Consider the following 15,056-nt stretch of genomic DNA (forward strand, 5'->3'; position numbering starts at 1 on the left):
ACAGCCAGTTAGAGGGGCTTGGATGTGGAATAGTTTACCTCTGACTTCTATATGGTAAACATGCTTCTCTCCACATGCTGGTCCCCTCATTTCCTGGAGAAAACAGTTTATTCACACTCACGCTTTTCTTTGCTAACAGGTATGTGACTGTACTTTCCCAAGAAATGTTGAAGCCTGGCTTACATTTTTGTGTGGAGAACCAGCTAACCTCTACCTCAGAATCTTTGTGAGGCAAAAGAATTAAAACGTTTTTTAAAGAGTTGTAACCTGATAAGGTGCATCTGAAGGCTGCAGACTGCATCACAGAGCAGGTATTGTGTGCCCGCTGCGTGTGGACGTTTGTGTATGTGCGTCAACATGACCCGGTCCCTACATGCCATCAAGCCGGGGGACAGGCCCTGTAGACAATTCCTGTAAACGACGATAGTAGAAGATAACACTGATTGCACCTGACCAGCGATGGTGGTCTATGTGACCCTGGACCCTCAGAACAACCTCGAGAAGCGGTACTATTATTATCCCCGCTTTATAATTGAGAAACCGAGGCCCGGAGAGATGAAGTAACTTGTCCGAGGTCAAATATTTAGCAAATATTGGAATCAGCATTTGCAGCAGGCAACTGACGATGAAGACACTGTAATCCAGAGTAGAGGGTTCTGCCCTGCTTCCCACGGGGGTAGGAGCCGGGGTAGGGCAGGTGCAGGCCAGAGCAGGGAAAGTGCATCCCAGGCAGCCTGCAGGGAAGCCTGAAAGTGCCACGCACTTGGGGGATGCCGATGAGTCTGAGGAGTGCAGGAGGGGCCCAGGGAGAGGTGGGGCTGGAGCACTCAGTTGGGACCCCAGGGTTTGACTTTTTTGGTTTTTTTTTTTTGCGGTACGCGGGTCTCTCGCTGTTGTGGCCTGTCCCGTTGCGGAGCACAGGCTCCGGACGTGCAGGCTCAGCGGCCATGGCTCACGGGCCTAGCCACTCCGCGGCATGTGGGATCTTCCCGGACTGGGGCACAAACCCGTGTCCCCTGCATCGGCAGGCGGACTCTCCACCACTGCACCACCAGGGAGGCCCCCAGGGTTTGACTTTTAATGCAGGGATGAAAAAAGGCTGGTCTGTCCAAACAGTTATAATGCCCACATGCTGTCATCTGGACACAAACCCTGCTACTGGCCACCAGAACCCTTTCTCCCCTTCTTCAGGGACAAAGCACAACGCTGAATATCCCACACATTTGTCCCCTACTTTTGTTGTTGTTACTGTGAGGTTTTTTACTTGGAGACCATTTCACTTTCACATCAACCACCAAGTCCTCAATAAACTGGTGGCATTTGTGTATTTATATCTACATATAAAGGCATTACATCACATCACATATGGTTCTGAAGCAGCATAGGAAAAAGTCGAGAAAGCTGTGCACCTGTGTGCTAAACCAGCTGGGGAGATGTGTGAAATAGAGCAGGGTCACAGTTTTTATTGAAAAATTTTTGGCCATTTGTGTATCTTCTTTGGAGAAACGTCTATTCAATCCTTTGTCCTTTTTTTTTTTTTTTTTTTTTTTGCAGTACACGGGCCTCTCAGTGTTGTGGCCTCTCCCGTTGCGGAGCACAGGCTCCGGACGCGCAGGCTCAGCGGCCACGGCTCACGGGCCCAGCCGCTCCGTGGCATGTGGGATCTTCCCGGACCGGGGCACGAACCCGTGTCCCCTGCATCGGCAGGCGGACTCTCAACCACTGCGCCACCAGGGAAGCCCCTTTGTCCATTTTTTAATTGGGTTGGTTTGTTATTGTTGAGCTGTGGAATATTTATCCCTTATCAGATATATGATTTGCAAACATTTTCTCTTATTCTGTAGGTTGCCCTTTCACTTTTTTCAGAATGCCCTTTGTAGCACCAAAAGTTTTTAGTTTTGATGAATTCATCTACTTTTCTTTCATGGCCTGTGCTTTTGATGTCAGATGCAAGACATCATTGCCAAATCCAATGTTATGAAGCTCCCTATATTTTTTTCAAAAGAATTCTGGTTAACACCTAAACCCCTGCTAAAATGCCCAAAGAAGTGTTGATAGACTGCAGTCCTCATAAATGCCATTAAAAAATCATTTATTGAGACGAACTTCCATTCCAGGAAATGAACCATTTCAAAGCAGTTTAGTGTCATTTAATAAATTCACAATGCTGTGCTCGTCCCCTATCTTTGCATCAGTACTTTATGGTTTACAAACTATTTTCATACCTATTTTCCCACTTGATCTGCACAGTAATCCTGAGAGCTGGACAGAACGGCAAACAAATCACACAGGCTGGGGCGGAAGGGGGCGGGTAACCTACCCACGAAAGTCTGTTGCGAGGCGGGCACCGTGTCAGCAGTTTCCTTCACCGATCTGAGCTCTGCTTGCCTGGCTCTGACGTGCAGCAGTGACGCCCACCTGGGCGGCGGGCTGGTCAGCTAGGCTCTTCTCCTCCCTTCCTCCCTCAGGTGCATCATCAGCCTCTACGTGACCCTCACACCACCTGGGATTTTGATCGCTGGTTATGTCCACTTCTATCTCCAATCCATTAGCACTCTCAAGGGTGGGGCAGATCTTACCGCGGGCACTTTGGAAGTCCCTGCAGAATGAGTAACAGGGAGCTAGGAGCCCCTCTGAGGTCATCTGGCCCCTTCAGTGTTAAGGGTGAGGAAAGGGAGGCCTAGGAAAGGGGAATTCCATAGCCCCGCCCACAGCAGGCCCCAGACTTTCCACCCCAATCCTGGAGCTCCCTTCCTTAAACCCTTGCACCTCTCGGAGGAATAGGGACACCTGCTCCTGCCTGAACCTCACTGGGTCCTCACCGAGATAGCTGCCTAGTGTTTACCTCCTGAGTCCTGGCCACACCTGGCAGTATTTGAACAAATAGGCAGCCGAAGCTCGGGGCGTCGAGGAGCTTGGCGGTCACACAGGGGGGCAGACGCCAGCCCGGGTCCCTGCAAGCCCAAGGCCTTGCTGCTCAAGCCTCCAGTGGCACCTGTGAGTCTCTCTCCTGGGCACTGCAGATTCTCAGGTGAGAGACTCCACCCTGCCTTCTGCCAAGGCTGCCAACAACCAGGACAGCGTGGAGAGAGCTAGACCATTACGAGCAAAACCTGTCCTTTTGAAGTCAGTGGTTGCGAGTACCGGTCATGGCTCACCGATGAGAGCCAGGGATGCTGGGCCGCCTCCAGACCTGAGTGAGAACCAGCTGTGATTCATGATCGTTAGATGACTTAACAGTGAAACACAAATCCCGTGTGAGTCAGGCTGCAGTCAGTGGGGGCCTCACCAGGCTGGAAAGGATGAAGGAACCCTTTGGCCTCCAGATCCACACCCCCCAACACTGTTTTCATGTTGACCTTGCTTTGTAGTTATTGTTCGACATTATTATTAAGCATTTCAGATTTTTTAAAAAATCATAGATTATTAGAACGAGGAAAGTTCCTTTGGTATCATTTCCTACACGGTTGTACAGATACTGCCCAACGTCGGCTGGGAGGCAGAACTAGGACTGGGGCCGGCGTCCCCTCCAAGTTCTGTGCCACTGACCAGGCACGGAAACCAGCCTCTTGGCCCCAGCCTGTGGCTGGGGAGGCCCACGGTCTACCGGGATCAGGCCAGGCCTGCAGCTGGCCGGGGAAGGACCCTGTCCATCTTCGGACCCTCCTCAGTCCTGCGCTCCCCGCGTTCTAGTCTAGCGGCGCCCACCCCGCCCTGTTTCCTGCTGAATTTTACTCAACCTCTTAGCAGACTTGGCCAGCCTTAGGTTAACCGGGCATAGTTATCATGCCCACCGGCCTTTCCTGCCGTCCACGACCGGCCAACGCCACGGCCCTGCTCGCAGGAGGGCTTCCTGGAGTCGGCGGCGGCAGGGGGCGCCCCCGGCCTTAGTCCCTCCAAGGTTGGCCCCGGAGGCTTGCGGGATCAGGTGACTCCCGCACCCTCGGCCCTGGAGGCTGGGCGCCCTCCTGGGCCACCTGAGGTCCCCGCCCACCCCTTCCCCGGTTCCCCGAGGAGTGGGTAGCCGGCAGCGAGAGGCTGAGGCCGACGGAGGGGGCTGGGCGCTCGGACGCCGCGCACGCGCCGGAGCCCGCCGGCCCGGTTCGGAGATGACGACCTCGCGCCGGGCCCCGAGCTCGGGCCCGCCAGGCCCCGCCCCTCCCCGTTCAGCCTCCTCAGGCCCCGCTGCCGCTCAGGCCCCGCCCCCGCCAGGCCCTGCCCCTCACGTCCCGCCCCGCGGACGGCGTTTTCAGCGGACCGGCCGGCTGCAACTAGCGCGGGCGCTGGGCCGGGCGGCGGGCGAAGTTGCGGCCGGGGCGCGGGGTCGGGGCCGGGTGGCCCGAGGCGCCCGGGCGGGGTACGCCCAGCCGGCTGCGGCCGCGGAGCAGCCATGGCGGAGGCCGCCCCGCAGTACCTGGCGCTGCCCTCGGGGTTGCTGGAGCTGTGCGCGCTGCTAGGGGCCCCCCGGGACAGCCTCCGTGGCCCCGAGCAGGTAAGGCCCGGTGGGGACACCGACGCGGGCGGGGCGGCCGGGGAACGGGGTCGGGCCCAGCGCACCCCGCCGGGTGCGCACGGAGTCCCCGGCGTCCGCGGGGTGGGGAAGTTGCGCAGAGGTCCGGCCGGGCCGGCCACCTCCAGCCTCCCGGGGCGAGAGCAGCAGCTGTTCTCGCAGCCGCGGTGGAGTCGCGAGTGGCAGCCCGCTGGGGGCTCCCGTCCCTTCCCCTCCCCTCCCTTCCCCTCCGGGAGCACCTCTCGGGTGGGACCCGCTGGAGTCGCACCGCGATAAAGTGTGATGGAGAAGCTCGCGTCCGTCGGGCCGCTTCCTAAGCGCTTCGTCCCGCTCGGCTTCTCTGTCTCAGGACGCCCACCTGGGTCAGGTGAAGACGCGGCTGGGCCGCCTGGAGTTCCGCGGCCTGCAGCACCGAATTCTTGCCCGCTATTAAATGATTTCACTCATTCCACAGATTCACGGTCTCCTAGGGGCCGGTGCTGTTCTAGGCACAGCATAAGGATATTTTCGGTAGATTTAAGGACCTCCTTTATATATTCTCCATTTAGTCGGTATGCTATGAAACGAGCTGTTTTTCACTGTAAAACACTTGCAGCCCGCCTCCCCCTGTTCTCCGCTCTGCACCCTGGCAGCCAGAGTGGCAAGCTCGCGTCCCTTCCTCTGGGAGCGCGGCTTGGGACGTTCTCCTTCTTTTTTCTTCCCTGTGTTCTCACTTCTTCTTAGTTCCGGAGCCCTGGCTTTCTTTGGAGTGAGTCTGTGGCCCTCTCTTTCCCTTGGCCTAGATGTCTGGGACTCTTGTCATTTTTCTCTGGTTAGTGGTAGTGCTCGGTGTGTTCGGAGAGTTCCCGACTCTATACTGCCTAGTTATCTGGACAGGTCCTTTCATCAGGTTCCAGACGACAGCAAGGAAAGGCAGAGAAAGCCATTTTGAGTTATTAAGGCTGCAGGGTTGAATGAGCATCACCAAGAGGAGCTAAATGTTGCAAAAGTTAACCCGGCTAAACGTCTGATAACGCCTTGGTGGTCTCTACGCCTTGGCTGTAGTATAAGGGCCCATTTCGATGATTTCTGCGTTTCCCTCCCCCCTCTCACTCCGCGAGCCCCCATCGTGTCTGGGTCCCCCTCTGGTCTCTGCCTCCTCTGACCCTGTGGACTGAGTTGAGTTGTCTCCCTGCCTCTCAGTGCCAGATGGCATTACCTCGTTTTTATTCTGATAGGAAATGACCTGGTTTCAGTTTTGCTCTTCTCCACAGTTGGGCATCTTGCTTCTTGGGTGATCACAGCATGTCTGTTCGTTGCCGTTGAGAAGAGGATGATGAATCATCCGGCATATTTACAGTGGTACTTTCCTGAACTAAACAGACTGCGACATTTCCCAAGTCGAGTGGGCAGTCGACCACTCTGCGTTTTAGCTATCATCCTCTTTATTCTATACTCTGCTTCTGTTAGGGGTTCGGCAAAGGGTGGAGGGAAAAATAGTTGAAGGAGCAGAAGAAGGAGTGTTGTGAAATGGAGTAACATCCTCATTGTAAGACCTACGTTAATGGTGCAACTAATGAAACATAGGATATCATTTATTCAGTTTGATTTTTATAGCAGTTCGACTTTGAATGTCCAAGGCTTTTAAATAACTTTTAATTTTACTTTTAAAAGTCACCGTTTCTCTCTGATTCAGGGATTCCTATTTGATGACACATGAAAACAGAAGCCCAGAGGTATGAGAAATATCCAGCTTGATGTTAGGATGGTGTAGTGTCCTAACTTTATGTTTTATTTATTCCTTAGATGGGGTGGTGTTTGTTTTATTGAGGTTAGTGACAAAGAATTCGAAAATACAGTTCCATCCCCGGTGAATTACTGTGGTCGGTTACATTTCCTTCTACTCTTTAGTGGCTATGGAGACTAAACACATAGATGGGAAGGGATCCATCACAAATCCATCACAGGGCGGTGGAAAAGTGCTCAGAGCACCTTTCATAGTGTAGGTCGCTGGCATAAATCTTGTGGGTGAAGGCACATTTTTATGTGTTTTAGTGGAGAGAGCATCCTGGCTTTCCATTTCTAGAGCAGCACTGTCCAACAGAAGCTTTCCAGATGATGACGACCAGTGTTCTTCACCTCCACCATCCAGTATGGTAGCAGCTGGCCACATGTGGCTACTGGGTGTTTGAAGTGTGGCTAGTGCCACTGAGGAACTGGATTTTATATTTCATTTAATATTAATTTAACTAGTCACATGTGGCTACTGGCAACTGTGTTGGACTCTTCTAGAGCATTTAAAAAAAATCTATTTCTGTTTTATTTCACAAATGACAGCCAATCCTGTAGTGAAGATCAATGCCATTATGTCATCTAACAATGCCTCACATGAATTAGAGTGTTGTGGTTTTTTTACTTTTTAGTAAGTCAGTGTCTGGGAGGGAAGAGCAGGAAACTACCCTGGGCGGAGTCTGTGGAAATGAACATCATCTTTGGGGCCCTGGGGGGGCAGTTGCAACATGTATCAGAAAGTAACATATGAACCCTCTGGGGCCCAGGATTGCGCTTTCAGGAGTTTATTCTTTTTATTTTATTTTATTTCATTTTATTTTTATTGGAGTATAATTGCTTTACAATCTTGTGTTAGTTTCTGCTGTACAATGAAGTGAATCAGCTATATGCATACTATATCCCCTCCCTCCCACCTCCCCCCGCCATCCCACCCATCTAGGTCATCACAGAGCACAGAGCTGAGCTCTCTGTGCTTTATAGCAGGTTCCCACTAGCTAGCTATTTTACACATGGTAGTGTGTATATGTCAATCCTAATCTCCCAATTCGTCCCACCCTCCCCTTCCCGCTCCCGTGTCCACATGTCTGTTCTCTACATCTGCGTCTCTATTCCTGCCCTGGAAATAGGTTCATCCATCTGTGCCATTTTTCTGGATTCCATATATATGCATTAATATACGATATATGTTTTTCTGTTTCTGACTTACTTCACTCTGTATGACAGACTCTAGGTCCATCCACTTCTCTACAAGTGACCCAATTTCATTCCTTTTTATGGCTGAGTAATATTCCATTATATATATACAATGTATACCACATCTTCTTTATCCATTCATCTGTCATTGGACGTTCAGCTTGTTTCCATGTCCTGGCAATTGTAAATAGCGCTGCAATGAATATTGGGGTACATGTGTCCTTTTGAATTATGGTTTTCTCAGGGTATATGCCCCATAGTGGGATTGCTGGGTCATATGGTAGTTCTATTTGTAGTTTTTTAAGGAACCTCCATACTGTTCTCCACAGTGGCTGTATCAATTTACATTCCCACCAACAATGCAAGAGGGTTCCCTTTATTCCACACCCTCTCCAGCATTTATTGTTTGTAGATTTTTTGATGGTGGCCATTCTGACAGTGTGAGGTGATACCTCATTGTAGTTTTGATTTGCATTTCTCCAGTCATTAGTGATGTTGAGCATCTTTTCACGTGCTTCTTGGCCATTTGTATGTCCTCTTTGGCGAGATTTCTATTTAGGTCTTCTGCCCCTTTTTGGATTGGGTTGTTTGTTTTTTGGATACTGAACTCCATGAGCTGTTTGTATGTTTTGGAGATTAATCTTTTGTCCGTTGCTTCATTTGCAAATATTTTCTCCCATTCTGAGGGTTGTCTTTTTGTCCTGTTTATGGTTTCCTTTGCTGTGCAAAAGCTTTGAAGTTTCATTAGGTCCCATTTGTTTATTTTTGTTTTTATTTTCATTACTCTAGGAGGTGGGTCAAAAAAGATCTTGCTGTGGTTTATGTCAAAGAGTGTTTTTCCTGTGTTTTCCTCTAAGAGTTGTATAGTGTCTGGTCTTACCTTTAGGTCTTTAATCCATTTCGAGTTTATTTTTGTGTTTGGTGTTAGGTAGTGTTCTAATTTCATTCTTTTGCATGTAACTGTCCAGCTTTTCCGGCACTGCTTATTGAAGAGGCTGTCTTTTCTCCATTGTATATTCTTGCCTCCTTTGTCATAGATTAGGTGACCATAGGTCCGTGGGTTTATCTCTGGGCTTTCTATCCTGTACCATTGATCTATTTATGTTTTTGTGCTAGTACCATACTGTCTTGATTACTGTAGCTTTGTAGTATTGTTTGAAGATGGGGAGCCTGATTCATCCAGCTCTGTTTTTCTTTCTCAAGATTGCTTTGGCTATTCCGGGTTTTTGTGTTTCCATACAAATTGTAAAATTTTTTGTTCTAATTCTGTGAAGAATGCGATTGGTAATTTGATAGGTATTGCATTGAATCTGTAGATTGCTTTGGGTATTATAGTCGTTTTCACAAGATTGATTCTTCCAGTCCAAGAATATGGTATATATTTCTCCATCTGTTGTGTCATCTTTGATTTCTTTCATCAGTGTTTTATAGTTTTCTGAGTACAGGTCTTTTGCCTCCTTAGGTAGGTTTATTCCTAAAGTTGCCACCAGAAAACTACTAGAGCTAATCAATGAATTGGTAAAATCGCAGGATACAAAACTAATGCCCAGAAATCTCTTGCATTCTTATACACTAACAATGAAAGACCAGAAAGAGAAATTAAGGAAACAATCCCATTTACCATCACAACGAAAAGAATAAAATACCTAGGAGTTTATTCTAATTACAGAGTCAGACATGTGCAAGTATATTTGGGTGAGACCTCATTGCTGCCTGTTGTTTAGTATGATGAAGACTTGGGAGCAACCCAGCTGTCCATCAGAAGGGGATTGGGCAGGGGTGGTACTGAATTGTACACAGTGGGACATGCTGAAGTGTCGACAGGAGAGTCAGCACACTGTATGGTTAAATGGGGAAAAAAGCTAATGAAATCATTTAAATATAATTGTGTTTATGAAAAAGCTATATTTATGTATACATTTTAAAAATGGGAAGCATGTATCCCATGCTGTTTAGAACATTACCTTTGAGTCATGGGATTATGGGGAAGGCATTCCCTCTCTATCATTATTTCCTTTATTATTTCTATATTGTTATAATTTTTTTTAAATTTTTATTTATCTATTTATTGGCTGCGTTGGGTCTTCGTTGCTGTGCGCAGGCTTTGTCTAGTTGCAGCAAGCGGGACCTACTCTTCTTGGCGGTGCACGGGCTTCTCATTGCGGTGGCTTCTCTTGTTGCGGAGCACAGGCTCTAGGCACACAGGCTCTAGAGCGCAGGTTCAGTAGTTGTGGCACACGGGCTTACTTGCTCCACAGCATGTGGGATCTTCCCGGACCAGGGCTTGAACCTGTGTCTCCTGCATTGGCAGGTGGATTCTTAACCACTGCGCCTCCAGGGAAGCCCTGTTATAATTTTTTAAAATGAGACTGTATTGCTTATCCAATCAGAAAAGACAACAGGGATTTCCATTTCGGAGGAAAAAAAAAAAAAAAGACAGATGTGTAACGAACTGCTAAATGCCAGCTTGGCTGGATTGTGGCCACATCACTTTCAGTGACTAAAGGTGGCTAGTGGGAATTACGGAGTTCGTTGACTTTACCGTAATGAGCAATTTTCCATGCAGACTAAGCATACCTCCAAGAGATCACGAGTGTCAGGGTGGGAATGGAGGAACGGCATCCACTCGGAGCCATCCTCTGTGCTGACTGTGGGGCTGCAGAGAGGAGGGCCACACAATCCCTGCGTCACCACCCCGGCCCGTTCCGCCATTCTGAAGGTGATGTAGGACCACTGTGCCGGGCAGCGATGCTCTAGGAGGTGATGGGGAGGCGGACTCCGGATGGTGAAGTTCTAGGAGGTGATGAGCCAGGCGTGATGGCTGGAGGAGGTGTGTGTCCCTGGCTGCAGGGTGAGGAAACGCCCCCTCCAATGAGTGTTGGGGGGGTCGCTGGTGAGGAGGTGGGGTGAGGCGGGGGCAGGGCACGTGTCAGGCAGAGGGAAGGGCAGGGGGAAGCACAGCATCGTGACAGAGGCGCATGTGTTGAGATGACTGAGGGCTTCAGTCGTGAGTGGCTGGGGCGCCCTGGCTTTGGCAACCAGTGCCGGTGGTCGGCCTGTCACGTGACATGCACCGTGTGATACCTGCACGGGAATATGTGTGAGGATGGTAATGTGTAGAAACAAACACACTTTTTAGGTCTGGCTGAGGGACAGAGATGGGTCTGCGGGGCTGGTTTGCTGGGATAAGAGGCTGGCGCCGGGCAGCTAGAGCCACCGCTGTTGTGGCAGGTGAGGGACGAGTCACGTGTGCTCTTTAGATGGGGGCCCCCCCACTTTGGGAGAGTGGACTTCGGGCCAGGTGGGAGGAGGCGGGGCTGTTCCCTCGGCAGCAACCATGAAGATTAGTTCATGGTGAATCTGTACCTACTCTGAGCCAATGGTTTGCAAACATGGTGCAGGTGGGGCAGCAGCTGGGCTTTCTTCAGAGACCTTTCTGCGGCCCGCCGTCGAGATGTGGGTTTCCCGATGGGGAGTGAGGGGCCGTAGCGCCGGTCCAGCTCTAAATGCCCGAGTGGTGTCATCCTGTCCACAGAGGAGCAGAGAGGTGGATGATCAAGTTTTTGGAAATAAGTGTGGGCTTAATTTTTGAAACTAAGTTTAAGGGACTCACCGTGTATATTGGGAGGCAGTTGGGTACAGCTGGGATGGCACAGAGGCCCCATCCCTGGGGGCAGAACCCTGGGAGCTGTCCCTGTGTGCACACCTGGAACCACAGGAGTGTAGAGACTACCCTGCAGGCTGTTGCATGAGGCGGGACTGGGGCCAAGGATTGGCCCTGGGGGTCTGTCTGCAGGGGGCTGCCAAGGAGCGGGCTGGAGAGGTGAAATTGCAGAAAGGAGGCGGCCTTGGGAAGTTTCAGGAAAAGCGGTCGATCAGTGAGGGAACTCGTGTGCTCCTCTGACTGTAATTTATACCAAGAAGTGTCCCGCAGTGAGGTGAGGTATCGCCCAGTCCCTGTGGATATAACATCTCACGTGCGGAGGAAATAGATGAGCATGTTTTCATAGAGAATTAGGTCCGAACTGCTGGATTTTGATAGGAAAGTTTTAGAAGAGGTTTCATACAAGTAAAGAAAAGGATTCCTTTCGTGCATGATACACAAAAGGTTTTAAAATTATACAGCAGTAGGGATTTCCCATGTTTGGTGTTGCTTCCTACTGGCATTAACTTTTTTCCCCAAATATAAAGAAACCGTTATCTGAATTCACATTACATCACATAAAAATAGCGTACTGAGTTTAGAGTGTATTTACTGACTGAAAATGCTGCTATTGTAGATATCCTTTTAAGTGTAATGGTCCCCTGTTGGTACCCCTGATTCTTACCAAAATGTTGACGCTGGCTATTCCTTTTCTGCCAGTTGAGGCCACATTTCTCTGGTGACAGTGGTGTCCTTCCTGATGCCATTTCTAGGGTCCTCAAAGACCCTAGGTTACCCACTCCCCACCATGACGGCCACCTCTTACCTTCTGTATCTTTTACACCCAGAGAATCCTGCTTTACTCTTTTCTGTCTTTACCTGGCTTGGCAGCCCTTCCTTCTTGTGGACAGACTGCTGTTCATAATATCAATACCTTCCTTGGAAGATCTGAAATCAGCCTGGCACCAGTGTTTGTTTAGTCCTAACTCACTAGAAAGAAAAAGAGAGAGAAGGTGACCTATGTTATTTGGGGAAGAAGGAAAAGATAAAAGGTTAAAAAATTCTTGGACCAAGTTGAAGTTTAAAAGAGCTGAGGCTTGGGGCTTCCTTGGTGGCACAGTGGTTGAGAGCCCGCCTGCCGATGCAGGGGACACGGGTTCGTGCCCCGTTCCGGGAAGATCCCACATGCCACGGAGCAGCCGGGCCCGTGAGCCATGGCCGCTGAGCCTGCGCGTCCGGAGCCTGTGCTCCGCAACGGGAGAGGCCACAGCAGTGAGAGGCCCGCGTATCACAAAAAAAAAAAAGAACTGAGGCTAAGAAGCCCCTTCTACGGATGCTGGGACGGTCTGGCAGGAGGACGTGGCTCCCCTCTGTGTCCATCAGGGCCTCCTCACTCCTTGTGTCCTCCCAGGCCGGAGGTGACAGGACTAATGTGCGTGGTGGCCCAGTTGGCGAGGCGGGCACGTGTTGGCAAACATGCCCGTGTGGGTTTGACAAGGTGAAGAGCCCTCCTTGGGGCTCGCCGTCCCCACCAGCCTCTGAGGGGACGGGGCAGGGGGCCTCCTGGGGGCCCACGGGGGCTGAGCACCTGACCTGTGAGTCCCTGCACTCACCTCTCGAAAGGGAAGCTCAGAGGGACCAAGTAATTTGCAGCCTTGGTTCCCACAGCGCTGGGATCTGAACCCAGGTCTCCATCATGGTGCCGGCCCTGAACCGAGCCTTGGAGCCAAGGGGCCAGTCATGGCGTCCCCGTTAGCAGCTGAAGGACCAGACTCTGAGGGGGCCCGTCACTCGCTGAGTGTAGGGCCTGAGATTTCCTAAAAGCGATTCCTCACCATCTCGAGCTGCTGGTGGGAGAAGCCAGGCACGTGATGCAGAACTCACCGGGGGTTTGGGGGGGTGGAGAGGCCAGAAGACAGACGGCAGATGCTACGACGGGAGGGTCGGACAGAGCAGGGCTGGCACTGCTGCGGCGACTCTTATTTCCACCTGCTTTAGGTCGCCCAGAAAAAGGGAGTCAAGAGCCTGTCTCCTCTGGATCCGGAGGTCCTGTCGGTCTTCGTGCCTCCGTTTGTCTCTAAGGAGGACAGTCATCCGGCCGGCGTGAGCTGTGTGACGCCGGGTAAGACCAGGAGGCGCTCCTTCCGGAAGAAGAGAGAGAGGCCCAAGGCGGAGCCCTCGAAGGGCCACCCCGGCGGCCCCAGGGGCCAGGACCCCGAGGACGTGGGCATCCCCAACGGCGTGGACCTGCTCGCCCTGCCACAGCTCTGCTTCCCAGGTGCGCACGGGCCGGCCTTTCCCCAGACTGGCCAGTTCCTGCTGACGAGTGGGCTTATGTTCCGGCTGCATTTCTCTCATTGAGAGACGTTCAAGTGCCTGGTGTAGAAAACTCAGACTAAGGGCTTGACAGAAGGACCTGTCTGGAGGCTCCACAGAGGAATTGATGCGATTTCCTGCTCTCCTGGATAGGCCGGGACATCCCCTTCCCCACTGGGCCCAGGAAATAGCTACCACCCCAGGTGTGCCCTGAGGGTCTGTCTGGGGGCCTGTTCCCATGGTCCTTCACGAGGTCTTCAGAGCACAGAGTGCCAGCAAAGAAATTGCTGCCGAGGGGGAGGGAGAATGAAGAATGAGCACATCTGGCCGTCAGAGTGCCACAGCGGACAGAGAGGGACGTATCCTGTCGCTTATGGATAGCCCAGGCCTCACGGTGGATGCCACGTGGCCAGATGAGGTTCCTTCTTTCTTTTTTCTGCCTGCAGGGGGCGTGTGTGTGGCCTCTGAGCCCAAGGAGGACTGTGTCCACTTTCTGGTGCTGACTGACGTCTGCGGCAACAGAACCTACGGCGTGGTGGCCCAGTACTACCGACCCCTGCACGTACGTGATTCCCCCAGCTTCCCTCTGAAACTGGGTCTAGGCTGTGGGGTTTTTTCTTTTGCAGTGAAATACACATAATATGACAATCACCATTTTAGCCATTAAAAAATGTACGATTCGGTGACATTAAGTACATTCACGGTGATGTGCCCCCGTCACCACTGTCTAGTTCCAGAACATGTCCATCCAAAAGGCAGAGTTGTCTCATCAGCAATGCCGCCCCAGTCCCTGCTGCCCCTGGGCCCCTGGCCACCCTTCATCTGCTTTCTGCTTCTGTGGGTTTGTCTATTCTGGACATTTCATATAAGTGGAATCATACAGTACGTGTCCTTTTGTATCTGGTTTCTCTCACTTAGTGTGATGTTTTCAGAGTTCATCCATGTTGGAGCACATGTCAGCGCTTCACTCCTTTCAGTAGCTGAGTGATATTCCACGGTGTGTATAAACCACGGTCTGCTTCTCTGTACCTCAGCTGGTGGACCTTTGGGTTCTTTTCACCTTTCACATGTGACAGGTGCCTGGGCTGAGGTTTTGAGAGGGTGACTCAGTCATCACGCATTTGGGGAGTGTTTTCTGGGCAGGGCCCTGTGTGTGAACCCGCTGGCCTTGGGGAGTTTGTAGGGGACATGATGGACCAGAAGGTACAGGGTGACTGGCTGCCTACTTCAGCCCCAGAGGACCTGGGCACCCAACATATTTTTTTAATGTAGTTTTAAAATTTTTATTGAAATATAGTTGATTTACAATGTTGTGTTGGTTTCAGTGTACAGCAAAGTGATTCAGTTATACATATATATACATATATATTCCTTTTTCAGATTCTTTTATAGGTTTTTACGAGGTGTTGAATATCTGTGCTGTACAGTAGGTCCTTGTTGGTTATCAGTTTTATATATAGTAGTGTGTATATTTTAATCCAAACTCCTAATTTATCCCTTCCCCACTTTCCTATTTGGTAACCAGAAGTTTGTTTTCTATGTCTGTGAGGCTGTTTCTGTTTTGTAGATAAGTTCATTTGTCTCATCTTTTTAGATTCCGCATATAAGGGATATCATATGGTG

General features: G+C 50.9%; 1 protein-coding gene across 2 annotated transcripts in view; it reads left to right on the forward strand.

Annotated features, from left to right (window-relative positions):
• Window positions 1-4,390: 4,390 nt before the first annotated feature.
• Window positions 4,391-15,056, forward strand: part of DENND3 (DENN domain containing 3) — a gene marked incomplete at both ends in the record, with an annotated part of 56,216 nt that continues 45,550 nt past the window's right edge. For both annotated transcript variants that reach the window (XM_079722523.1, XM_079722524.1), the window contains 3 exons: window positions 4,391-4,492; window positions 13,116-13,395; window positions 13,880-13,995. In XM_079722523.1, coding sequence (XP_079578649.1) covers window positions 4,391-4,492; window positions 13,116-13,395; window positions 13,880-13,995 — 498 coding nt within the window. The remainder of the gene's footprint in view (window positions 4,493-13,115; window positions 13,396-13,879; window positions 13,996-15,056) is intronic.

This window comes from Hyperoodon ampullatus (assembly GCF_949752795.1).
Source record: "Hyperoodon ampullatus genome assembly, chromosome: 17".
Lineage (NCBI taxonomy): Eukaryota > Metazoa > Chordata > Mammalia > Artiodactyla > Ziphiidae > Hyperoodon > Hyperoodon ampullatus.